Below are 27,481 nucleotides of genomic sequence, written 5' to 3'. Positions count from 1 at the left end.
GACATGCGAAAAGAACCTAATCATAGCCTGTTCTTGTGGCGATCAAAATTTCTGTGAATATATTTTTATGATGCTATTTTCTACTGAAACGTTTACGCGTTAACATAAATTTGGAGGACGCTTGGACACGGCCTCCAAGGTAAGTGTGAATAATGGCTTCCGTTAGCGGTTCCTTATATGATTACGCGACCAAGCATATGCCTTTTGCTACTCGCTTGATTACTAACCCTAATTTGCTTCTCTATGATCTCGCACGGGCTCAGTATGACGCAAGCCTTATCTACTACATTATATGTTGTCAATTGTTGATAAAGTGAAGCGGCCTTTGTCACCAAACAGATGCAGCTAGAACGAAAATCGGCACCGTCAGGTTCAGCTCGTACGTCTTGGATTGTCTCAGCAGTTCTCATCTGGCACGCAGTTAACCTCACTATCCTCCGGCGCGCAGCTCTTTGACCTTACTTAGCGAATATACTTCTCTGCTGAACACCTCTTGATCACATATCTACGACTATATCTGGCCAACACACTTTTTAATCTGTTCATTGAGAATATAAGTAGCGTATGCGAAGTTATTGTCATCATTACACTCATTTATCAACACGAATTTGTCCCCTTCCTTTATCTTTGGCTACCGCATTGCCAATAACGAAGGCATATTACCTACAGCAGCAAGCCCCGTCATGTGCGCTCTCTATATGACACACAATAATGAAGAAAATAAAGCAAACATCATGCGATATGAATGTCCTCCCGGCTTCTTAAATGAAAATTATCTCGAAGTTTTATATATCTCTTTCCATATTCGTTCAAAACTAGGGCGCATAAAATGTAGATACATCGAAAAATCTTCTGAGCCCTGCGAAATCAGAAAACAGTAAAGACTGACCAAAAATAATAACCTAAGAAAGATGGTGTTCTACATTGAGCAATGTGTCTTCGCAGTATCGTTCGCGTCGAACTTTTATTTTTGGCTGATTGAAGTGCAGAGGTAAGTGCATGAAGTTGGAGGCTTCTAAACATGAAAAAGAACTACAAGAGCGATACATGGAAAAAGCGTCAATTATGTCAGCCTTTGAAATGGAGACACACCAGATAAATGCGGTGCGGCCGCTACTGGAGCCTTACGCAACGTTAAAGCCAAAATCGAAATGCCACTAATACTAACGTGAAGCACACCACTCGAAGTTCTTGTCGTGTAAGTAATAGAGAGTTTTAGCCGAGCGGGTTTACGGCCAGCGGAGCGGAGCGAGCGGGCGCGGACGCAACTGCGCATGCGCAAAACGCTGGGGCGGCGAGCGTGTTCACGGCGCCCCGCTGGGAAGCCTTCTTCAGCGGAGCGCGCGAGCGTGCGCAAGCGCGCGCGGGCGTGTATGGGTAATCAAGATGGCAGCCGCCAGCACGACCGCCAGCAATGCTGCTTCGTCGGTTACGACCGCGGCGCAGGCCCGTTTGCAAGCCAAAAAGCCTCGCAAATGCTTCACACCTTATGAAGATATTTGTATTCTGCGGGAAGTGTCAGCAACGAGGCCTTTTGACGACGATATTAAATGGATATTGGTGATCACCAACTTGAAGAAAGCGATCAAGAGAGACCTCACGCTGCGTGGAGTGAAGGAGAGAGTCGATCTTCTTCTGGGATACTGGAGGCAGCAGGACACGAAGAATTTGAAGAAGTAAGTTTTGTTTGCGTATACTGCTAAAACAGTTGTACACTATCGTTCACTTGTTTATGAGACGTGTGTATTTTGCCATATTCAGGTCGGGCACGGAAGAAGAATACGCCGAAAAGGAACAGATCCTGCAGGATCTGTCAGATTATGCTCGCTCTGTTAACTATGAGCCCCGAATATTTCCACGAAGAGGGGGCACTTTTAACAGAAAGAGTCAGCAACTCGCAAGCAACTACACTACCTCCGTGAAGAGGACCGCATTTGACGTTGGAACAAGCAGCAGTAATTCGGCACAGGAAGCAGCTCGTTACAGCAGCGATTCTGCGGCGGTGGCTTCCCAGAGTTGCGTGTTAGGAGCGGTGGATGGTAAGTTTTGACATGTGTGGGTCCGTGTCGCATGTCTATGCTTTTGATCTCCGCCAATATTAGAAAATGCATGCAGAATTCGGAACATATTATGGGTCTTCTCGCGCTATGCATTTCTACAAATGAAACACTACAATATGAAATCTAACTTTAATAATGTAGAAAGAATACACACAAAAGGGGTAAGGTTTCTTATAATAGTTTTAAGCATACTTCAGTCAATGCCTGATTAACAAGAGCTAACTTGCCCTCAATAAGTCAAAGGAATCATGTCAGCAGATTGAAGTTCTTATTTCAATTAATAATGTACACTATAAAACCTATATCTGAAACTATCTCCTTCTCAGCTGGTTATGCTACTAGACAAAGGCATGTTCCATATCAGCCGCATAGTAACTGTTATTGTATTGCTTTTCTACAAGAACGGTGACATGAAACGGATATTTTTCTTTTTGTGCTTTAACTTGTTTTGTCATTGCACTGTCTGGTGTATTGTTATTTTTCCCCATCTCATTTAAATTTCAAAATGCGAGATTTCAGTATCTACGAACAAGTAATAAAATAATGCCTAGATTGTTGCTGCTGTAGATTTGCAAGATGTTTAAAAGTAAGAATATGTACCCCATACTAATAGAAAGTAATCCAGCTTAAGGCAGTGGTTCAGAAGGCGACATGTAACGATCATACTTGCTATCAATCAACTTGGCGGCACCTTGTGCATTATCAATAGGGAAACAAAAAAAGCGCAGTGCAGCCTGAAATGTACTTTTAGGGAGGACAGCAGAGGACCCATGTGTTATTCAGAATGTTGGTCGCTTATACGCACATTGACAACATGACATAGAAATGCAACTGATTGTAATTATGGTATTGATTAGCCTTCGGTTTATTTACAAAACATGGGAGGAGGAGGCTCAAAAGTATCTCTTGTTCAGGATTTGATAAACATCTAAAAAGTAGCAACAACCCCTGCCTTTAATTATAAAAACTACATAAATGCTCAAAATACGCATTTATTAATGCGAACAAGCAGGATCATTGTTTTAATTTAGTCCTGAGAATACAGACCAGAAATATATGCATGAACAAGAGCAGTGGTAATTTGATAAGCAAAACAAAGTCTGGATTACAACAATAACAATGCAGTACTCAACACGAAATGCAATATAATATTGAGAAGAAAAATTATTATGGCATCCGTTGATTTTATTCTCGACTGCTGAGGCTTCTGAAAATGAATAGTCGGATGTGAGCCTGTTTATTTTTACATGGATCCATTTGCAGGAAAAGGGGCTATTAGACTGACTGCTATGTTTTTCTCTCCATTTTGTTTTCTCTGCTGATGCATTAGAGTCGCAATCTCCTGCTGCTCAGACTCTCCTCAGCATGTACAACACAGATCCAGTAACCCCATCTGCTGCTGCTTCTGATGGAGAGGTTGAGGAGCACCAGGAAGAAGCTTCGCAATCAGCTAATGAACATCAGCCGCTGCCCCAAGTCTCTGCAGGACAGCCACATCAGCAGTCGACGACTGTGGCTGGGCAAGATCTGCGCCAACCTGCAACTAGGCGACAACTCCTGCCTTTCATTACTACAGGCAAGATTTCAAGAAACGTTTATCCATTCACATGCGTAGTCAGTGTCAAAAATCTCTGGATAGCTAATAAGGAAATTTATACACATTGCCTCCACCTTATTTAACAACTACAATCATTCCAGTAGCCCAGATTACTGACATCAGTATCTCTTTCCCTGGCGCAAGTGTAGTCTTGTCTTGGTGGATAGTAAGGAAGCAACCATATAATTTGCTCACATATCCAGCAACATTTTTTCTGAACTGCTCAAGATAGAATGACATGCACAGAGGTATAAACACCAGCTTTAAAGCCGCCTTTAGTGTTTACGCATTTAGCACTGAAGAGGCATTGCAAGAGAAACTCTGTTCTTTCTTTCTTTTCTCATATTTTCAGACACAGACTAAGAGGTGGCTGGGGCAAAGGTGATGACAAAACACCTAACAAAAGCTCCAACCCCTTACACAATTTTTTTATAAAACAAGACAAGACAAAGTTTGGCCCATGGCTTATATATTGGCAAACAATACAGACTCAGCTGTTGCATAGTGACATGTCAACACATACAGATACAAATTAAAAGAGCTATACACATTGGGAACATGATTGCAAGGCAATTGCAGCATAACAACGTTCAGTCAGTAGTTGAAAAGTCATAATGAAAACAGAAAAAAAAAAGATTTTAAATGCTTTACTGTTCCTATGGGTTCTTTTTCTTTTTTTCATTTGTGTGCATATTAGTATTTCAACACTGATTTCATAAAAATCAGTCAGCTTCAGTTGTGGAATGCCAATTCATTATGTTTTGTGGAAAAATGCCATTCTGGCTTTTGTGCTTTAGCAAATTCTCTTACATGAATTAATTTTTATTATTCGAGAAGTTTGTTACAAGGCATAAGTTGAGAAAGGGGAATGGAATTCAGGAGATAGAAAGTTAAAAGAAGTCCAGTTTCACTAATGTAGTCGCAGAGGTATGAATTAACATTAAAACTAGCCTTCTTTGCCTGTCTTTGCAGGAAGCAGAGGACTACAACATATGGGCCTGCAGCTGCTGACCATGCGTGAGACAAACGAATACGAAATACGCCTGAAGGAGGTGGAAATTGAAAAAGAAAAAATTAAAATTGAAAATGCAAGAGTGGAAAATGAGGCACGACGACTCGCTCTAGAGGAGCGAAAGCTGGACCTAGAAGAAAGAAAACACCAGCTTGAAGTCTCTCGCCATGAAAGAGAGCATGAAAAGCTACTTGAGAGCTTTCAAAAAATGATCAACGCGCAAAGCCAAGCAATTTTTCACTTTTTCAATAAAAATACGTGACTCCTGTGGTAAGTGTTTGTGTTTAGACTGTATTTTAAGATAAGGTTTTGCAAAAGCTCAGATTTCACAATCTGTTTGTTTTGCTGGAACTCCAGAGGAGTGAGGTAAGTTTCAAGATCTGGTGGATCAAGTCCAAAATATTGTGATACCTGGGCACTGTATAAACAGGTATGACAGTTTGCAAGAAGAGCACTAGCTTTGTAAATTCGGGGCAAGTTCTGGAGGTACATCTTTTGGTTCTTTTTAAAGTCTACAAAACCAAACAGCCCTGCAATTTTACCAAATCCCCACTCCACGGCCTGCCTCACACTACTCATAGCCTTGTTAAATTCGCACTGCTCCGGAGTCAAGTAAGCACCGCCATAGGGCTTCAGCAGAAGGGGCCGCAGGGGGTAGGCAGGGTCTCCATAAATGCAGTAGTCATGCCCCTGAACAAGCTTTTCCAGTTTTGAGTACACTTTGCTGATCCCAAAGTTACCTGAAACAGTAAAAAAAAAAAAAAAAAAGGATAGTATGAAATGTGTCAGCAGCACTTGGTTAGGCCAGCTGGGCTCATTTGTTTTTGCTGAAGTTGGTTATTCACTCACCAGCATCATGTTTACTGCCGGGATATGACCCATCCAATTGGCAAATGATTCCATTGGGACACATTATGGCTTGATACTTCAGGGCATGGAATCGTTTGTGGCCGCTGAAATAAAGTTTTTGGTCCCTTGAGGGTCGGCAAATTGCCCGTGCTGTGCCATCGATGAAAGCCCAGCAGTTCGTCAAGGGGGCTCCTTTGGATTGAATGGCCTGAAAGAACAAACAAGTGGGTTAAAAGTTTCTGCAAATGGAACTGTGATCCTAATTATGATGTATTTCCCCGCCATGCTGGCGCAATAGTTAGGGCGCTCGACTACTGTGCCCGAGCATGCCCGAGCTGTGCCCGAGATTCGATCCCGCATGGGATCGAATCTCGGCTACGGCGGCCGTTTTTCGTCATAGCCTGAGTAGTTTTCAAACCTAATTATGATGTATTAGCCACTTACCTGCGAGAATTTCTCCAGCGTGTCGAGGTTGAGCCAGCTGTGGTAATTTACGTCGTCCAGCAAGTGAAAGAAACATTCGTCGATGTGCCGGAGAACTTGATTTGTCAAGGAGGACATCGTTGAACTGTGCCGCCCGAAAAGGTCTTCGAGATCGCATAACCGGTTTGGATAAGCCAGCCGTCTAAGCGTTATGCACAGAGCCTCGTCGCCAGGTACTGAAACCCTCTGCGGGGTTACCACGCATTCGGGCATGCGCAAGGCCACCCTTAGTCGCCGTACATCATCCTTTTCAAAACGAAAATAAGTCCTGAAAACACCACTGTCCATCGCGTCAATGTTGAGAAGTCCACGCACGGAAAGTGGGTCACGGCGCGTCTGTCCAAAGACTTCCAGGCACAACAAATCTTCTATCTCGGACCATTTAAGTCTTGACAGTAGTAGCGGATCTTGCAATATGCTTTTCGGCATCGTGGAATGTAAGCAGAGCAGAAGCAACTGAAAAAGCGCGCGAAAGATCTACTGACCTGGCTGTTCGGACTTGGCTTCATTTTCGTAACGTCGCAGTCGCAAACATTTTTTCTAACACAAATATTCCTCTACTGCATCCAAAACACCACTATTATAAATTAATATAAAGAAAACAAAAGAAAATTGCAATTATTCAGCAGTTATAGCGTATTAAAACCAAGCGCGACATGTATTCATATTACGCTAACTCCAATTCTGACCACGAGATGGGGCCGCAGAGCGCGCCAATCTTGTCCGCTCGGGCGGGTTCCGGACCCGCCGAGCTAAAAGTCTTTTCTCGCTCGACGCTCCGCTGGTGTATCCGCTGGGCCACTCAGCGCCGCTGGCCGCAAACCCGCTCGGCTAAAAGTCTCTAATATCTTGTGGTGAGAAGTTGAATTCTTCGTTTTTAATTTTTGCGGCCGTGGACCCGCAGCTGGCTAAAGAGCAAAGTTTAGTACTTTGACGCATGCCATATAAATACACAATGCACAGATAGATCTGCAGTAGCGGTGAGCGCAGTTCCATGTACTTTCTTTTTCTCCACTCAAAGTGACGGGACACAAGACGATTCCTTCGACTACATGTAACACTTAAAGGAAGTAAGAGGGAAGGAAGCAGTATACTATATGTGCAGAGGTGGACAGCACAACGTGGTTGTGGCGTACGAGTTACGTGTGTGGATGAAAGAAAATGGAGCACTTTCATTGTGTTGTCGTCAAAGGGATCTACCGCTGTTGCTAAGAGCAGGCATTGAACTTAAACATTTTTATTTTCTCTTTCACTGTTTCTTTTCGCAACAATTTCGTCCTTCTTTTTTGAACAAGTTTCTCTTTAAAAGAGTGAGGTTTTCTACAATTAAAAAACCCGGGAAGTTTGCAAGAAGAAACTTACTACTGCCTCTAACCACTCACTTAAAAGCATACCTGCATCACCTGTTCAAAAGGATCAAACAAGCATTCAGCTTAAATGATCAAAAGAAATCAACTGCTGCCTTCATCAGTGCTGCAATTGAAATAAAAAGGTAATATAGTGAAGAAGCATATCTCGCACATTAGAAACAAAAAAGACCATTCTTTTTGTGGTACGCATATGAAGACGCGAAAAGCGAGCTTTGTTTCGTCTCGTTCAATTATTTTTTGTTTCTTTTGAGACCCATTTGGGTAACTTAAAGCTGCGCCTTACCAAGCAGCAGGAATACACGAAGAAAGAGAAAAATACTTTAAAGCTGTTTCAACAGGATGGTGCATTCTGGTTATTTTGGCCATTTCGGACTTGAAAGTTCTGGAAGCTAGCTGCTGTGCAAGCGCTTGTCACTGACTGTATCTTCAACAGACAAGTTGAGATTGTTGCTGCCTAGAAATGGGCTTAGCCTTACGGGTTCTGTCGGCAATTGCTCCAATATAACAAGATTTAAATAGCAATTAGGGTCAACAAGTCGCGCAAATACACACAATCGCTCATTATAGACGACTGCTGTCGCCATCTGGATTCTAGATCGGAGTCCTGCAAGAAACTCCTTTCTACCAGACCGGCCGCGTGGGTAGACAACATCCTGAACATCGTATGGGAGACTTGTACCTTCAACAGTGTTGGAGGGCGCAACGAGAATGTGGCGTGTTAGGCAAACGCGGAAGTTGGCTGTTGAAATATGGCAAAACAAAGTAACAGCGTTGAGATAGCTCCCTAGCATCCTCTGCTTCAGGGACATCGCTACAGTTGCCGGACATAAAAGTTTGACGTGCACGTAACATAATCTTGATTTTTATAGCGCTGAAGAAACACCACAGGAAGAAAGGCGCAAAAAGACAGAAGCGCTACTGTCCTTTTGTGTCTTTCTTCCTGTGGTGTTTCTGCCGCGCTATAAAAATCAAGATCATGTACCAACTAACCCGTCAAGAAGTCGTGCTGCAACGTAACTGAAATGCCCTATGCATGCGACCACTGCAGTCTCCAAAAATAACGAAGACGGCACATACAAAGAACGAGTTCAAGTTCATCGAGTCATTTCACAATGCGACGGGTAATTTAAAGGGCTACAACGCCTGCCTGCTCTGCAACGTCTATCGAAGGCAAAACGTAAGTGCTTTTAATCGGCATTTTTCCGAGAAAACCACGGCTCCAAAATTTTATATACATAGAAATCCGATTCCTTCAACCTTATATTGTGATGCCATTCTGCTTATTTTTAGTAGTAAACCCTTCCTTAATGTATTCGAAGCCAATTTGGAAGAGCACTCATTTAGAGGCTTCATAAATAAGCAGTCTTTATTTAGTTCTTATGCAGATGACTTGATTTTTTGAGGGTTAAATCGCAGATCTCGAGGCAGAATGCCTTAGCTTGGAAAGAGTAATGATGGTTGGCCTTTGTTCTATTGTGCGCGCAGTATCTCAACAGGGTTCTTACAACCTTAAATGCAAACAAGTATCCGGAGAGATGTTCCACTTTTGCACACGCAAAAAACTAAAAGCAGAACAATAACTCAGCGAATATAAGTAACAATTTAAATGCAGCCAAAGCTCAGTAAAATGACATTCAGGGAGCAGCGTTTTCTGATCAGTAAACAGAAAGCAATGATGAAGTGTATATAACACGTTTTTTTTTTAGATACCTACTCTGTGTCTAGGTTAAATACGCTCACTGCTCAACTATTCCTCTACTTTACTTCCCCTGAAAGCGCATCTTAGATTCAATTTTTTCGCTACGCTTAAAAGAAATTAAATTCACTTATGGCTTTTTTATTGCTTAGCACGACTTTGCGCGGTACAAAGAGCAAGAGCGTTTATTTGTGCGACTTTAAAAGCCATTTACCAGTGTGACGCTGAAAAGCATATTAAGAAAAAAGGAATTAGAACGAACGCGCTTGGATAAAATGTGCACACTTTTAAAGGGGGAAGTGACTTTGTTTTAAACCACATTAATGTGGGACGAGGGGCTCTCGGCGTATATTATCCGGGGTTATAGAACAAATATCTGCTTTAAAGGATGCCAGCGAGGGCGCTCTTTGAGAGCAAATCTTCGCAGTAACGCGAAAAGATACCCTGAGGAAGGTGCGCTCAAACCTCGTAGGCGAGCTTCAAGCCCTCTTTGTGCAGGATAAAATCTCTTCTTTGCAATGTGTAAAGGTATCATGGAACATATAAAAGCGAGCATACAGAAAGCAAACATGAGCACAGTGGATAGAAAAACGTTAATTGGACAGGAAGCAAAGGAAGCAATTTTCAGAGTGACTGAACTGAAAGGCAGGCATTCTTTTTTGAGCTCATTCAATCACACATCTACCCAGAAATAGGGCGTCTTAGGGGGCTTTCCTTGAAAACAAGCGGGGGACGCGGAATGCTGGGAAACCTTGAGGCAAGGAGTGTCCGCCGGCGCTCTACAACTGCTTGTTGCTAACGGCAAAGATATTGACAAAGTGGAAATGAGTCAACACCAAACGTGCAAACGGAGATCTCAGATAAACTAACACGAGCATGTCTATAAAAAAGAAAAGCTTTTTAGAGGAATTCGTAGAAAAACTTCAGCATTCGCTTTTTTCACCTACCTCTCTTTCGCCGTCGATGGCCAGAACTTTAAAGCACAAATTCGACGCCACTCTACTGAAGGAATTTTTTACTTTCTTTTGGGTTTAAATATAGCTCTCAGTTCCCGGTAACCTTATTTAGGTTCGCTTTATTTATTGTCGTTATATTGTAGTATAAATCTGATTCTTTGTCAGGAAACGATAAAGGGACAATGCAGGATACTAAATGAGGATCTATACAAAAAAAGGACATGTAAAATCTGCTACGCCTAGCCGGCAGAATTAAAATTTAAGGTGGAAACAAAAGGAAAATACCAAGCATGGTTCGCATAGACGAGCAGAAAGTGGATCTATGAGCTGTGATGTCTTTTTGCTGAGTCTATACCATTCTAGGCTGTGTAGACGTATCCCCTAACCCCTCCCCCCACCCTTGCTCTCGATATAAGGCGAGCAAAGTCTAAAGAACGATCGTCTACGTTGAAGACCTAGATGTAAATGAACAAAGTACCAAATAAGCCGACTGTTAAAAAAATCGGTTGGAAATTGGCAAAAATTGAAACGAGATTTCCGTGTACATATTTAGCAATTGTTAGTTTCATTGAGAAAATAATAACGATGTGTCAGGTCGGTGAAACCTAATCTCAACAGTTCAGTTCAGGCGTTCAGTCGTGTCCGACTCTTCGTGACCCTATGGACCATGTCACGCCACGCTTTCCGGTCTCTCACTATCTTCTTAACATCACATAGCTTCATCTGCAATGCCTCGAGAATGCCATCTAACCATCGCGTTCGCTGCCTACCCCTTCTCCGGCGACCCTCAACCTTTCCCAACATCAAATCTTTCTCCAGCGACTCCTCTCTTCTCATCAGATGACCAAAGTAGCTGAGCTTTAACTTTAGAATTTGACCCTCCAATGAGCAGTCAGGGTTTATGGTCGACAATATCGACTGATTTGATCGTCTGGCAGTCCAAGGAACTCTTAAGAGTCTTCGCCAGCACCACAATTCAAACGCGTCAATTCTTCGGCGGTCAGCCTTTTTCACAGTCCAACTCTCGCATCCATACATCACAACTGGAAAGACCATAGCACGGGTTATACGGATCTTGGTTGGCAGACTAATGTCTCTGCTCTTTACTAGGCGGTCAAGGCTAACCATTGCTCTCTTTCCGAGAAGCAGGCGTCTCCTAATTCCATGGCTGCAGTCTCCTTCCGAGGTAATCTTGGCGCCCAAGAACAGAAAATCTGTCACAGCTTCCACTTCTTGTCCATTGATGCTCCAGGACTTGATAGGGCAAGACGCCATGATCTTCGTCTTTTTAATGTTCAGTTTAAGCCCAAACTTCTCACTCTCTTCTTGTACGCGCATCAGAAGTCTCTTGAGATCCAATTCACTTTCTGCCATTAAAGTGGTATCATCCGCATATCTAAGGTTGTTGATGCGTTTTCCAGCGATCTTCACTCCAGCTGAAGACTCGTCCAGACCGGCCTTCCTCATGATGCACTCTGCATATAGGTTAAATAGGCAGGGCGACAGTATGCAGCCTTGCCTCACCCCTTTCTCAATCGGAAACCAATCAGTAAGACCATGCCCAGTTCTGACTGTGGCCTCTTGCCCTTCATAAAGGTTCCTGAGGAGACAGATGAGGTGAATTGGAACTCCCATCTCTTGGAGAGCTTGCCACAATCTGCTGTGATCTACGCAGTCAAACACTTTCGCATAATCAATAAAGCAGAAGTAAATGGGTTTCTGGAACTCTCTTGCTTTTTCCGTGATCCAGCGAAGGTATACAAGCCTGTGTATTTTCATTGCTTCGCTTTTTTACTGCCTCGGTTGCCTTTGGATTTTCTTACCTCACTTGAAAGATGTGGGGCTTCGGTATCAAGCCTGTGTTTTTTTATTGCTTCTTTTTTTTTTTTTTTACTGCCTCGTCTACTTTTAGATTTTCATGCCCCACATTAAAGATGAGGGACTTCTTTATCCGATATATAAGTAGAGGCAAAAGCCACTGACACACAGGAAATCCTATGAAATTTTACTGCGTTTAGGTAATGATGAGGAGAATTGAATATAAAGCATAGAAGAAACAACAACCATATACTACCCGTGGCATTCTAACTCACGTTTCCCAGTTTGATAGCCGATGCTATACAGACACAGGCACCACCGGCGGTTCAATCCTGTACTTTCCTATGTGTTTTTTCTGTGCGTGGTCTTACCTTAAGGGCGTTCGCCAGCGTCGCACTCGTCCATAGCGACATACGGAACGTCTTGTGATATGCTTTTCTTTGTATTTCTTACTGTTACCTATAGGTGTATACGAGACTGAATCCTGTTATTTTCCCTCTGTTTGCTTTATCAAACGAGGGATTCGACCCTGGTAGCCTTGACTTCATAGCTAATGTAAGAGGGTTATCAGACAGCTCCCACCCTCCTTGTTAAATCAGGTCCCTACATGACACATGCTGTATCACATGCAGGATGTTCAACTTCCGCAGCTGTGGCCCAAAGTGGAGGTGCCAAACGCTCACAAAGAGACGTTACATGTAAAGTAAGTACCTAAGTATGTAGACTATTGAAGAAGCATTCGCCGTAGCTCAGTCTGTAGAGCACTCGACGCGAAAATCAGAGGTCGTTGAATTCATCCGACGCGCGGCATAGTATGATTTTAGAGCGCAGCTCTTCGGCTCCCGTTTCAGCGTTTCGGGTCATCGTCGCAGTTGGCCCTCTTTTTATGCTTCATTTGACGTATTCGACCCAAGTTGTGTGCTAAATTTAGAGAAGCTCTCAGGTATAGCGGCTTTCTTGGCGGTCGTTGTTTTGACTCTTGAGACACAATCCCATCTAGTTAAAATTCAAAGCCTGTCTTTACCATTTAAATCTCTGACTAACCTTGTTGCAAAGCGAAAGAAAAGTGAAGAAGAGTGCCAACAAATATTCACTTCTGTTCGACAAATGATGTAGCCCTGCAGTACACAGTACGGTGTCAAAATATCTGGTTACAGCACTCAGAGTGAAAAGAGGAAGCAATAAAAGAATAGATTTCGGCAGCATTCAGAACACAAACATTAGCATAGCCGATAAAAAGACACACTTTTTGATTTGTTTGCTAACTATCAAAGAAACAGCGCTGAATAAAAACTTTTTTTTTGGCACCCTGCAGTAAAAGGCCACCTTGGGAATTCCAAACACGATGCGCTTAGTTGTTTTTTCAAAAGAGATTGTTGCGTTAATTGGTTTCTTGAATGCACCTTTTCTTACCAGCTATATCAGCGCTTGAAGAAGCAGGGACTAAATCAACAGGGAAAGCAATTTACGCTGTTAGCCAAGCCTGTAGATATTTCGGGAGCCTGTCGGTCGATGCAAATAAGGGGCTGCGCACTTCACTCTTTCACTATGCTGTTCGTCGTCCTCCGAAGCACGCTTTTGAAGGAGGAAATCAGTACCTACATCCAAAATTTGTCCTTATGAGTCCATGTTTGGATCGTTTAATTTTCTCAGACGCTCACAGCTAACGAACATTGCTCATCGCTTCGAACAGTTACTCGATCTATGCGAGCAAATTACGTACCATTTTTGCCAGGAGTAACTAGACACATTCGTTTGCGCCTCAGCCATATGTCGAAGCGCTGAAAAATAGCCATAGCGGATATCCTTACCTTCTTTATATTTAGAGCACCACAGATGCCATCAATGCTCCTAAACTCGGCTGAAAGAATCCTTTTCTTGATTTTTTTTTTTTTACTGAGATAGTACCACGCCTCCATTACGCCTCAGTGCGACTTCTTCGTAAAGAGGAATATTTGCAAATTGGTTTGTGGGAGTGATAACGAAGTCGGCCCAGACAATATACCCGAAGAATTAAGGCACTACGGCTTCCACTACGATAACTACCTACTTATCATGGAACACTAATCTGCAGTTATCGCTCTAAGTAAATATCATTACGCAGGATATATAGACAACGACACAATCTGATGTTGTTTATTCACACCTCTAAATTTTTTTCCGCTCATATTAGAATAGGTGATAAGAATTTGTACCGACGGCATATATACAGCCAGCACTATGCAGCAAGGTGTAATTGTCTGCAGAGATGTAAGGTTGATACGGTGTCTTCTTTTCTCAAAATCATCTTAAACAAGAAATATTTTTAACAATTTGCCAAATCAAAAGGCGATATTAAAGGTGCTACCACGTCCTTCCTAAAGCAACGTTCGAGCACCCCCAGCCCCTTTCATTCAGCGTATTTCATCGCATTTTCTACGGTGTTCACTTGCGAGTCTCTAGTTGGATTGGACTTTTGAAAATTTATTGATTGCAAAGGCATTAGGATAGGATTAGCGGCCCCGTAACGAATGGTATCCTCTCCCATCAAGACTAAATCTTGGTTTGTGTAACCTTAATCGGCTGCCTCAGAAGCCTAAGCCATGCCGCCTTTGAGGGTGCTGGTAGGAATACTATTGTTGGTGGAGTTTGCTTACAGTTGCGTTATTCCCCTATCTAATGCCTTATGCGATCCACAAATAGTGCTAAATACTCGTGCGCCGCATGTTGTTTCACGTAATGCTAGGAAACTTGTGTACTCCACGCTAGAGCACTATACGTATGCTGTCACCACAGCCGATTACGCCTCGTAGAAAGTTCGTCATCGTGAAGTTTTATCTGCGTCGCTCCTTCATTTAATCTAGGTAAGTACGCAGTACACATAAGCCATCTCGCTGAAAACTGATACCGCAGCCATGTCAGAATGGATGCGGAGACCGTTGAACAACGAGAGACCAGAATAACCCGTTGTCTTGAAACTTGTAAAGCGGGAAAACGAGACAAGCTAAGAGGCAGCAGCGACTGCGGCTGCGGCCGTGTGCTAACCCTCGTGAAAGTTGGTTTCACGAGGGCTAGCACTCGTAAACGGTATTTGTTTCTTAAATACTTAAACAGGTAGCCTTAATTCTTCACTCGTTTGTTAGCAGGCTCACAACTACTGCTCTTAAGTGGCTAAATTTCTTATTTTTATTCTGGCCTGTTCAGAGATTTCTTTTAGTGCATTAACTCTACTGAGTTCATTTGCGAGTTTCATGTTACTCCTGTGCCTAGTGCCTCATACGTTGCACAGGTGGCGCCACGTACTCATCACGTCATTCCAAGTAGACACACCATAAAGACACGCCATCTCGCTGAAGACAGATGTCAAAGCCGTGCCAGAATGCCTGCCGAGACCATCGAACAGCGAGACTTGAGATTCCCGTTGCCAAGAAGCTTACCAAGTGCGGAAGCGAGCCAAGATCGAAGCCGCAGCAGCGACTGCGACTGACGGATTACTCTTTTTTTTTTTTTATTTAGTTTCTGGGGTGGTATGCAGGGTGCCCTGTTTTTGTATAAAATCGGACTTCGCCGAGCTCTGGTGATGCCTTCACATAAAAAATTTGAAAATATCTGGACATAAAATATCACTCACGGCGCACACCGAGAGCTGCAGGCTCATTGCTTATGTGGAGGCGCTCTGGGGCTATCCCCACTAGGACGCCACTTCATGGCCTTTGTGGGCATTCGACATAGTACGCCGCACGTGAATACGCTCGCGGGGACTTCCTTCTTCTTTCTATTATTCAATAGAGTGCATTATTTATGCAAGCAACTAGTGAAAAAAAAATGTCTTAGGGGCATTTTTGTATGCAGCTTAAGACATCGTATGGCCTATTCTAATGTGCAACATATGTACTGAACGTGTGTTACAAAAATTTGTAAATTATTACATCCATCTTCCATTTTTCCGCGAGGGACCATTACAGCTTCGTGGCCTAGAAGATTACGCTCATGATGGCAACGGGGCGGTGTCCTTGAATGTTCCGTTCGAGGAGTGACCTGCGAACAACGGTGCTCCACCGTTATGACGGAGGAGGAGAAGCGGTGAATATCTATCGGCTTGAGCACCACTAGCGAAGCTTTCTTTTGCTCATCTAAAACTGCACGCAATCTTGGTATAATGTTCGTCACCTGTAGATTCTGCAATCCGCTTGGAAATTAAACAACCAGAGCGACAGTAAACCAGCGATATAGTTCCGACTGGTCCCAGTAGAGTGCATGATGCACCGAGGGTTTATATGTTTTACCAGATTCCTGCATACGCAGTCTTTCTTCGGGACGTCGATTTCTTGCAGAAAATAAATGCTACAAACTACAGCGTAAAAATAAAAAAGAAATTAGAACCCCCCCGAAATTCTAACAATGTAATTTGCCTTGGGGAAATGGTTGAATATATATAATCCTACGGCTACCTTTAGAATTTGAAAAATTTTCTTCTTTAGGACAACCTGCCTCAGTAGGTGGCAGGTGTTTTAGCGAACAATTTACAAGGTCTGCGCAAGCAGTTATATTTCGTTTCATTGTATATTCACCTTTCAAACAATTACACGAGTTTCTCCCCTTTTCGTATTTACTTCAAGCTTATGTAAGGTAATCTCATCGAGTGATTAACTGCAGTGAGTTTATTTTGTAGGAACCTTTATCTAATTGCTTGAGCAAGTCTGCGATGCTCCAGAGAAGCAGGAAACCTCCCGTAATCGATGCAAGTTTTGCTAACAGTCTCTTAAACTGAGCATGTAATCGCTTCTGCACAACCCCGTCGATATAAGCGCGTCAGGGACATGACTTACAGAGCGGGCCGCAGTGCGCTAGTGACGTTCAATTTACCTGTCTATATAGACCCTCCTCGGAAGTTTAATAGTCCAGTAGAGCCTGATAATACATAAAACTTGCTCTTTGATCGTGGTGCAATCAGGGTTGACGCGCAGTCTTCGCAGATGTGAATCTTCTAACCCGTCGCCGAGCTATTTCAACATTTTCGGCAGGCGGAAATGACGATGAAATTTAAGTCGGCCACATTGAAGTTAGCCATCGCTAGAAGCGATAGACGGCCCTTTGCCCCGGCATGACAATTTCGGTTTGAACTAGGAAGCTTTTACCGCATTTAGAGTATGGGCCAAGGTCACCTCTCAGTAAAGTCTACACCTCCCAGTCCCTGTGTGGCGTGCAAGTTCTATGCGGTTACATGCTACGGTCGGCCGATACCCAATGCGTATTCCGCCTACAGCAATGCCGTGCTGACTGATACCAACAGCCTTGCGCATCGATATCGAAAAGCCAAGACGCACGCCATCGCTGATAGATCTGACTCCCTGTACGTTCAGCCACAGCCTCGTCACGAGCAGGGTAACGTACAACCTACCGTACCAGGAATTAAACAAGCATGAGTTCCTGTAAATCAACACCGAACTATAGAAAGCGTACAAAGTGGCGCCCTCACTTCGGATGTGAAGAGAAATAGAAAATACAATGGCAATGGCAGTATCGAACAGCTTCAATGAACTGCGAGAAGCACAAAGTAGTGAGTGACTATACACAGAGTCATGGAAATAAGAAAGGATAGACACCTAACTGAGTGAATACCTCTACCTATTGGCACACAAAAAATGAGGAAGAGATTGAAAGTATAGATAGAAATAACATCAGAGGAAGACCCATACCAACACATATCAACCATAATATACACCATCTAAGAAGACATGCCAGCCTGAGCACTGAGCAGGGAATAATAAACTGTTCCAGTGTGGTCTACACGGACGCCGAGCCAACGCAAAACTATCGGCACGAAACGGATGAAAAGGAAAAAAACAATAACCAGCGCAACGATCAACAAAACAACCCAAGTGTAGTGGCAGCTGAAGAAGCTGCCATCGCTCAGGTAATAGCACTTATATAGCAACGCAACAGGACAGAACTTCACTATAGTGACGGCCTCCGACCAAGCGTGCAAAAACTACGCAAGAGGCTGAAACGACAGGATCAACAATCTTATTTTACAAGCCCCAAACATAGTATACGTAGTACAGGCTCCTGGACATGAAGGAATGAGGGGATGAGGGGCAACGAGGCATCAGAGTTAAGTCAAGGGTACGTCGACCTAGCACACGACACACTCTGCACCACGGCCACCTTTGACCCGATTACCGTCAGGTAGTTATACTCGAGCAATGCACGTGGAAGCGGAGACGCTACCCAGTTCGACATATAACGCAGAGGAGGAAGTGGCACACTGGTGCACCAACCGGTACCTACCCGTACCTACACAAGCTACACAAGATGTCCCTTACGCAATATGCAGACCAATGTCCCTGATGGCAGGGTAAACCGACACTATCGCTATGTCACATGAGCATGCCCTAAGGCACACTTACAACCTACATAAAAATGTGGGTCTAGAGAAGATGAGGAAGTATAAAAGATTTCTCGGAAGCCGAACTACGGTGGCAGAAGTGAAGTAGTTGCATCCTGGAGCAACGATCGGTCATGTCGCCGAGTGACCAGTAAGACCGCGAAAACCTAAAAAAGGCCAATCAGGAACGTTTTTTCAGTCAACAATTTTAGCACCATTATGGAAAACACAATACTTTAGCACATACGCAAATAAAACATATAAACACATAAGACTGCGATCGAATAATAGCCATACAACCTGCATTGTAACCCTGTACATCAAGTCAACGGCTTTTGGCCCATCAAGGCGTGATTTGTAAGTAGTTAGACAAGGGAGCGATGCTAAAGAAGCAGTGCCATCTGTGCCGGACGCGCTATTCTCGAACAGAGTCATGTCTAAGCTGTTGCAACATTTGTTGTGGTGATAGTCGTCACCATGCTGAACCTTTCTTTTTATGCTCTGTAATTTAGATAACTCTCCAGCTTTACCAACATTAATTTAGGACCCTGTGTATATAAAATCATCATAATCATCAGCCTGACTCTACCTACTGCCGGGCGAATGCCTCTCCCATATTTCTCCAATTATTCCGGTCTGTGCTAGCTGCATTAACTTGGCCCCTGCGAACGTCTTAACCTCATTCGCCCACCTAACTCTCTGCCGCCCCCTGCTATGCTTTCCTTCCCTTGGAATCCAGTTTGTTACCTTAAATGACCACCGGTTATCCTCTCTTCGCACTGCTTTGTTTAAACCTGATTTATCACCTTCACGTCCCTGCCGTGCTATTCAGCCCCCAATCTTCCAAACGCCTCTAGCTATTCTCTACCGCCGCCGATACATTCACGTTTTATTTGATACCTATATACATCAGGTCCTTGATTAGAGTGACTGTGTCCTCTTCTGGATTTTACTGGATACTGCCCCACTCTAGTATAAGATGTTTTATCGTTTCTTGGCTTCCAAATTGCATATAGGACAAGTTTCATTATTTTGATCAACCTTCCTTTTGCAGCTGCGCGTTCTAAGACATCCTGATCTAGTTTCAAAATAAAGTCGCTGCCTTGCGGCGGGGCCTAGCCTGCCACCGAATATTTATCTGTTGTAGGCCGTCATTGCAGCCGCCACTGCTTAGGTGGTGGACGACGGCTGTTGCGGCGTGCGTCTTTCTCTCCCTCTTCTTTTTCTGTCTTCTTTACTTTCTCTTTTCTGTCTGCACGAGGCAGCGGAGGCGGCTCAGCTACCGAGCCAGTAGCAGGCCTATGCATTTTCTTTTCCTTTTTCCTACAGACGCAACAACAACTTCAGCGGTACAAAGTGCCCTCTAGATATTTTTTAGCTCATCACATAATTTTAATAAAAACATCAGTATATCCGCAGATCTCTCCTCGGGCGGCTAGTAGCCTTTGCAAATTTTTTCTACTGCTAGAAATATTTCGCTTTTTTTATGTTGTCTAAATAATATATGCGAGCAAATAACGAAGATAAAACAAACTTCGTTGTACATAGAAACATTAGACCACTTCCATCAATACTCCTAAAGTTACATTTTGTAGTGTTCTGCAGTCAACTCAAAATGCAATTTTATTCTAAAGGTGACTGGTGTTGTTTAAACCACATGGCGCTAATTATAAGTTGATGGCACCATTTCCAAGTACGGGGTGCCGGACTAGTGCATAGTGAACAAAGAATAACATATTTTTAAGGTTACGCAAACACACCCGCAAAAAATATACACTACAGGTAACTCGTTATTAAATGTTTCTCTTCCAGGGCAAGGCATTCAAATAAGCAACAAAAATGCCGGGAAAAAAGGTATTTCTGTTCAGTCGAACGCAAACCAGTGTTTGTCACATAAAAGTATTGAAGGGGGAAGAGCCATCATATAAGAGTGCGTACGTTACAACTCATTTAGACAGGGGCCATCACACAAACAGTGGCAATGCTCTATCCTGATTGTTTTCTTCCTTGAAAACATATACGGATGAATGCAGTACCTCCACACTAGTTGTGATACGTGGGTCACTTATACTGAACTGCTACCTAAACAGCCCTGCTCAAATTCACCAGTAATCAGCCGTGCTCGCCGACATCGATGACGCGCGTTACCGCCCTTCCGGTCGATGTCAACTTTTCTGCTATACTCACTTCTCAAATGGCAGTCGAGGAACCTTGAACGCGTGGTTGCGTGCCGAGTTAAATGTGCTGCGACGCTGTTCGCTAAGAGGGAACATTCTCATCCCCGTACCATGTTCGGCTGACGGGCACCTGTGCCTAATGAGGAACCCACGCAAGGCGCAACAAATGAACGGAGGAGCGTACGTCCGTCGCGTTTTCCTCTAAATATAGTGTCCGCCTCGAACTTATTTGTCGCGTGCACTGGCATAAGACGAAGTTCATGTTTCGGGTGGCGCACATAGATGCGATCTAGTGAGTCATCGAATCACATAAGCATGAAAGGTTTGTAGCCGCGAGCGCATACCGACCTCTTTCCTTTCTAAAAGTCGCTCGATCAATGATGCTCTCCCAAAGCGAACGGCGGCTGCTCGCTGGTTCCGGACGCAAGCATCAATATAGCGTTGCTTGCGAGACGAATTTGATATATAGCGTTCGATTATGTCATTTTTCTCGCTACAGCTGTTCGGAGACATTATGCCGCGCAAGGAGCGGCGTCCGGGCCATACCTCGATCGACGTCTTGCTTGGACGACTGGTGTGCGGTTGCGCAGCGGCGCTACTGTGCGTTTCTTGCGTGCTAGCCTGAGGCTATTTGTCATGAGAAGCTGCGCCTCATAACACGCCGCACCACGCACATAGCGACGGCGTAGAGGCGAGGCCGCGCCGCACAGTAGTCGGAATGTGCAATAAAACATGTCAGGTAAGAGCGCACAGGGTGATGTGGCGCAACGCTGAAACACGATTAGTTTAACATTATTGGTGAAACAAAAACACGTTTATGACTTGTCCAAGAAAAGTAATTATTTTCAGTGTTGCATTGTGCCATAATATGTACGGGGGAAAAGCTCTTCTGGGTACGGGTGTTTCTATGTGGGTACTGTGTGTTTCATGCATTGCGCTTTCGTGCACACAATCTATCTTGCTGGTCTTTAAGAAGCAAACACTCACGCGGCACCGTCGTCCTTTTGAAACGTGGAGATATTCGGCAATGATTGATACTTTGCTGTACGATGTCTCGGGCCTTTAAGTATGACACTGAGGTTAGCGGCGTTCTGGATGCAGTTTTCCGCACGAACATTTTGAGCTATGTTTAGCCCGCATGTATCTGCCAACGTATATTCACGCTTGCCTTATGGGCGCTTATTTATGGAGTTCGACACGTAACGGCTCCTTCTACAATAGTTATTAGTACATTATCACTCTTTCTTCACCGATCTCATTCGATTCTAGAGTAGTCTTTCATAAGGCATGATTATGGCCGCCTCAATATCGATGAAGTGTAAAAAAAGGGGTCCCGAAGAAAATGTCTTGGTCTTATTTTTAGGGTGGGCAATGTAATACAATTGGATTTCTACATTCAACGTTGCCGCTGTGATGGTCTCAGTAATGTTCTCTGTGAGTGGTTGAGGTAAATAAAGTAGGGGAAGGGATCAAAATGTAACCACGAGCTTGAAAAAATACTTTCATGTCAATTCTCATCGAGAAAGGTTGCAGAAAGCACGTTGACTTCAGAAAGATTGTTCACATGAAGCGCGTTGAATACTGAATAGTCATTTCTTTTCTTGGATGTGGCACGTGAAAGAACTACTTTTCTGAGCCTTTTGAAAGTGGATTCTGGAAAAAAGAGCCATTCATCAATTAACCTTCACATTATATTTATAAAATCTCCCCGAGAAAATTTTCATAAAAGCTAAATAAACATAATAATCCCATCTTCATTCGGTACCTAAAGAAGTCGAGTTTGGATGTTAGGGATAGTATCAAATGTGCTTACTGCTTTGTCAATGTCTTTGAGTCGGCATCTAAATGGGTGATGGAACGAAGGTAGATATAATGAGACCAATTAATACACCTTCTTTATAGGACAAGACTGTAAAAGAGGAACACCCTCCGCGATGGTTCAGTGTTTAGGGCGCTCGACTGCTGTGCTCAAAGATGCTAGACCGAATCCCGGCAGTGGTGGCCTGTTTTTGAAGGACACAAAAAGCAAGGCAGCCATGTGCTGGGCAATGTCAGTGCTCTTCAAAGAACCACAGGTGGTCTAAATTTCCGAAATCCTCACTGCGGTCTACCTCGCCGTCTGAGTCGTTTTCGGACGTTAAATCGCTTAGACCATAAACCATAAACCATAACATAGAAACAAGTTCTTAACCTGTTTCCTATCATAGACGCAAAAAACTCCAGCATCAAATGCAACTATTAACTCAGCTAAATTGTTGCTCTAGAATGCTCAAGAAAAGAACGCGCTCCGAGCTATTTCATAGATGCATTTATTAACAATTATTTATTAACCTTCTTCTCTTCCAGTGGTATCCGTGGCAAATGGTAGCATATAGTACTTAAATAACATCATTATCCATGTTCAAGAAGGATGGCGTAGTAAACTGCGGGGCATACCTTTGACTTCAATGTACTGCGAAACACTTGATTTTATTCTAATTAAACACAGATGGTTCGCTTACGCGGATGAAATTCTGGAGAACCACAAGGATATTTTTCGGCGCAGATACGCCACTAGTTTGTATAAAATAAAAATTAAAGTGGCTACAAAATTACCAAATGAATTGAGAAAAAACGTGCACTAATATTTAACTGTATTTGATTCCAGGAAACAGTTTCAGATAACCTTCATCCCAAAACCACGTTGAATACTCCCAAATTACTGTAAGAACAGAGCTGCAAAAAAAAAAAAAAACGTTCTGATGCAAACGCACCGCACGCATGCCGGTTCTTTGTCCGAGTAATATTGCATGCTCTCTAAATATATACAATCAGATCATCTGATACGGCCTCTGACCGAGGCCATAATCTGCTGCTGCAAAACTTGTCAATTAATTCGAAAAACGTTAAGTCACGCCTTTGAAGATTGCAAATTCGCAGGAAAGTGTTTCTACTTGTGTCGCATTCACTCGTTCTACTGAAATGTATACAGTTTTCATTCGCGAAAAAGCTATGGACATCTCTTGCTGAGCAAAACTCCTAGCACAAAGTGTAAACATTTGTCAATAGCCGATATCCATTGGCCATACACTTACACTATTCCGCTAAAGGCAGAGACCGTAGCTGTGCTTTAGAGAGGCTACCGAGACCATCGAACAAGGAGAAGCCTGACTAGCTCGCTGCCGAGAAGCCAAGATCGAAGCGCCAGCTGCGACCATGGCTATGGCCGATAGGTAACGTTCGTAAAATTTGGTTCAATAAAAGTTTAATGTCTAGAATTTTATTCCCCTAGGGCCATACAGACAGAATTATTCTGCAGAATAATTAAACAATGAAATCTAAATACTTTGCGACATATCATTTACCGTCATCGCCTTCACGTTAGGCTGATAGCTAGCGATGTATGCCTACCCAGCTAGGCCTTCTATTTTATATATGTCAAGGATAACAAAGAAATGTGGATCGAAAAGAAAACAATTATTAAGTATACCAGTGTGCGCATTCATTTCTCCTGACTCTTCTTGTGCGCGAATATCCATGCATGCTTACATGTGTCTGTTGGGAGAAAATCGGACAACCTATTGCTTATATGCCGAACTTCATAATCTGCTTCCAATGCGCGAGCTTTGCTGAAGGTAGATGGGAGACACTGTACAAAAAAAGAGCAACAGTTGTAAGAGCACGTGGCTAACCCGGTTCACCTTTCAACAAAGCAACCTGAGCAGTAGTAGAGCAGGGACTGGTTTCGTCGTTCACATCTATTAACTCAAGTGCGGAAATTCGTAGGAAAAAGAATTTCGTTCCTTTTGCCTACTCTATAAAGCCACAATATATATATATGTATAGACGAACTCGTGGGCCTTAAATGATAGAAGTACGGTAGCGATTGAAGCTCAAATAAAGTCAGCAGCTCAGAGTGCCTACCCTGAGGACCTCTGAAGATTAGGGCAAGTTCAGGTTAGGTACAATTTAGATTGGTGCATTGCGAGAATTATACTGGGCGGCCTAAACCTCTCTCAGCTAGGTGAACTGGCAAGCGCTAGCGATTTCGAACAGTACAGGTGAAGGCACACTTTTGTTACGAGCAAAGCGAAGCTTTAAATGAATATTTAAATGAGCTTTCGTTACTGTAAACGTGCACCCATATTCAAGTCAAAGTTCTAAAAGTCATCCGAGCATTTCCCGTCCGCCTTCTTGCATATTTATGCATGGGGCACTGATGCAACAAGGCCGCCTCTCTGCATAGGTTCTTTGTCTGCTGCAACAGTTTGCAGTTACTCCTCTGGATAAATCTAGAGGCTCGTTTCACTCCAATATAGGACCAAAAGAGAAACTGGGATAGAAATGCATTGCATTACTTACAGACCGGACATATTTAGGCTTTTACACGAAACAAGCACTCACAACACAACACGATGACAAATCTGACATTTACTGTGACAGCAAAGCGCGAGGCGCGACATCAGCAGTATAAACAAAAGCTCATCTCCAGTCGTTGCTTGCATACTGCTGCACTAAGCGCTTGAACATGTGGTTAAACTGGAAAATTTATGGATGTTCGCAGCTAAGGTGAACGTAAAAACCTCCGAAAGCGCAACGAAAGACAGAGAGCCACAGTATAGCTTAATTATTCCAGAATGCTTACGCGACGCAACTACACTCTTTCGCATGAAATTATCCTTTGCTTTCAAGCAAGCCTGCTGATGTAATTTTCCAAATTATATAAAAGGGGATATATATACAGGAGAAGAGGAACTCGCAAACGTATCGGCAAGGAAGTATCACATTTCAACACGGATTATAAACAAAAGCAAAATAAATAGTTATTTTTCGGAATTGCAAAGTCAGAATTTATTATAAGATAGACGCTTACATATTGCAGACTGGAGCTGATGTCATGTTATAAATATTGTTTTTACAAAGGTTCGCGTGAATAACACAAACGCGCTGTATCTGCTCAAATTTTGATCTGTTGTTTCGAAATAATCATGCGCGCTTTACTCTCGAGAGCCTGTCACTCCTCCTTGCGAGTGCGTGCGTGCGTGCGTGTGTGTGTGTGTGTGTTTGTGTGTGTGTTTGTGTGTGTGTTTGTGTGTGTGCGTGCGTGCGTGCGTGTATGTGTGTGTGTGTGTGTGCGTGCGTGCATGTGTGTGTGTGTGTGCGTGCGTGCGTGCGTGTGTGTGTGTGTGTGTGTGTGCGTGCGTGCGTGCGTGCGTGCGTGCGTGTGTGTGTGTGTGTGTGTGTGTGTGTGTGTGTGTGTGTGTGTGTGTGTGTGTGTGTGTGTGTGTGTGTGTGTGTGTGTGTGTGTGTGTGTGTGTGTGTGTGTGTGTGTGTGTGTGTGTGTGTGTGTGTGTGTGTGTGTGTGTGTGTGTGTGTGTGTGTGTGTGTGTGTGTGTGTGTGTGTGTGTGTGTGTGTGTGTGTGTGTGTGTGTGTGTGTGTGTGTGTGTGTGTGTGTGTGTGTGTGTGTGTGTGTGTGTGTGTGTGTGTGTGTGTGTGTGTGTGTGTGTGTGTGTGTGTGTGTATGTGTGTGTGTGTGTGTGTGTGCATGCGTGGGTGCGTGCGTGTGTTTGGCGGGGGGACCGGTTGTTCCCAGCCACCTTATCAGCTGTGTAGAGTCTTAGAGTAACATGTATCTAGATACATGTACGCATTCTCCCACTTGCATAAATAAGTAATTAAGACTGTTACATTTTGAAAGTGCACCAGGCTCTACAAAATCATTCTAATTTCTAAGATTGCTGCCCTTTAAATCTGCAGGAACACCAAAACGACTTAAATAATACACGTAATTCTACTGTTTTTACTGTTCTACTGTTTATTCACTCAATTTATTGACTCAAAGCATCCACCGCATTTTAACCTACAAATATGCCTCAGTGCCGCTCATGGTCGAGGACGAACCGAATATAACTGCTCCCATGTCGAACACAATTAGTGATCATCTGGACATTAAAACAACATTGAAGTAGTGTTCAATATAACTTTTAACATATAGATTTTAACATTTTCTACACTAAACAAAATATAATTCAAGATATTTTTACTCAACCGCTATACAGCGTGACAAAATCGCAGGTGTTTTTCGTCGTATCCCCTGACGTCCTTCTCTAAACCTCTGTTAGTTTATCTGGTCGCGCTTGTAGCTTCTATTGGACCCAATATTTGCCTTTTAACTATACCTCGAAAGGGCTGCGTTTCCCTTGGGCATTGCATGCATAACTAAATAAATTTAAAATTTAATCTCCTGTTTTGACGGTAGTATTCGACAGTGTTAAAAGCCAGTTGGCTACGGCTCACTTTGCGGACCCTCGCTCTCGTATATGCACTGTGCTTCTAGCGTAATCAAACTTTCTTTAAATTTTGATTCTGTTCCCTCACAAGCTAGAACACAATGTGAAAAACCGCGCGGCAGGGACACATAAAGCTGCTTTGACCGGGCCATCCGATCGTGCTTGCGTAGCCTGTGAGCTGAGTGTCCGCTTTTGATCAATGAGTCCTGGGTTCTATTACCATGTCACCATCCTACATCAAAGAAGCCGTACAGGTTAGTGAAGTCACAAATCCTTACGACCCCTCACACCCGGCCATGTCACCTGCGAACTAGAGACTCCCAGAGGCATGGGTGTACATATATATTCGCTCGCGACGCTGACATCGAAAACGTCGAAACGAAATTTTTCGCAAAACGAGTCCTTTTAGGCTGTCGTATTAAAACGGGAAAGAAAAACATGGTAGAGAGTGGGCAGCATGAATAAATACTTGACAAGTTGAAACGAAATTAACAATGGTAGAAATTCAAGACAAGTCCTCTGGTCAAAGTGTTTGCTATTGTTGCGAAGCCAGCTAGAAAATTTTTATCCCTTGCGAGTGGGCCACGGATGCGCCTATGAGCGCTGCATCGTAAAATGCGTTCATTGACTGCGAAGAAACCCGCTTGATGGCGCCACCATTCGAGGGATTGCGCCATTTTCGTATGGATTGGAACTCGAAAAAAAAAAAAAAAAAAAGAAGCAGGCGGCGCGATTGAAGTCTCAAAGAGTGAACAGAGATGGCGATAGAATGCGTGTACTGGTTCAATCACATACAACTGACGGATAATGGGCAGTGATTGAAATT

General features: G+C 43.4%; 1 protein-coding gene across 1 annotated transcript; it reads left to right on the top strand.

Moving 5' to 3' along the window:
* Nucleotides 1-1,381: 1,381 nt before the first annotated feature.
* LOC146198554 (uncharacterized) lies at nt 1,382-4,932 on the top strand. Its single transcript, XM_084591930.1, has 4 exons — nt 1,382-1,676; nt 1,762-2,039; nt 3,391-3,636; nt 4,630-4,932. Exons 1-4 carry the CDS (start codon nt 1,387-1,389, stop codon nt 4,929-4,931), a joined length of 1,116 nt encoding a protein of 371 aa, XP_084448056.1. The 5' UTR covers nt 1,382-1,386; the 3' UTR covers nt 4,932.
* The last annotated feature ends 22,549 nt before the right edge of the window (nt 4,933-27,481 follow it).

This window comes from Amblyomma maculatum, chromosome 2 (genome assembly GCF_055883805.1).
Source record: "Amblyomma maculatum isolate TAMU_Amacu chromosome 2, ASM5588380v1, whole genome shotgun sequence".
Taxonomy (NCBI): Eukaryota; Metazoa; Arthropoda; class Arachnida; order Ixodida; family Ixodidae; genus Amblyomma; species Amblyomma maculatum.
The sequence above is the reverse complement of the archived record's forward strand: the minus strand, read 5'-3'. Positions and strand labels throughout refer to the sequence as shown.

Excerpts from the sequence above, each read along its gene's own strand:
- LOC146198554 (XM_084591930.1), top strand. The coding sequence starts at position 1,387 with ATGGCAGCCGCCAGCACGACCGCCAGCAATGCTGCTTCGTCGGTTACG. Across the intron at positions 1,677-1,761 it reads GACACGAAGAATTTGAAGAA|GTCGGGCACGGAAGAAGAAT; the intron begins GTAAGTTTTGTT and ends TGCCATATTCAG. Across the intron at positions 2,040-3,390 it reads CGTGTTAGGAGCGGTGGATG|AGTCGCAATCTCCTGCTGCT; the intron begins GTAAGTTTTGAC and ends CTGATGCATTAG.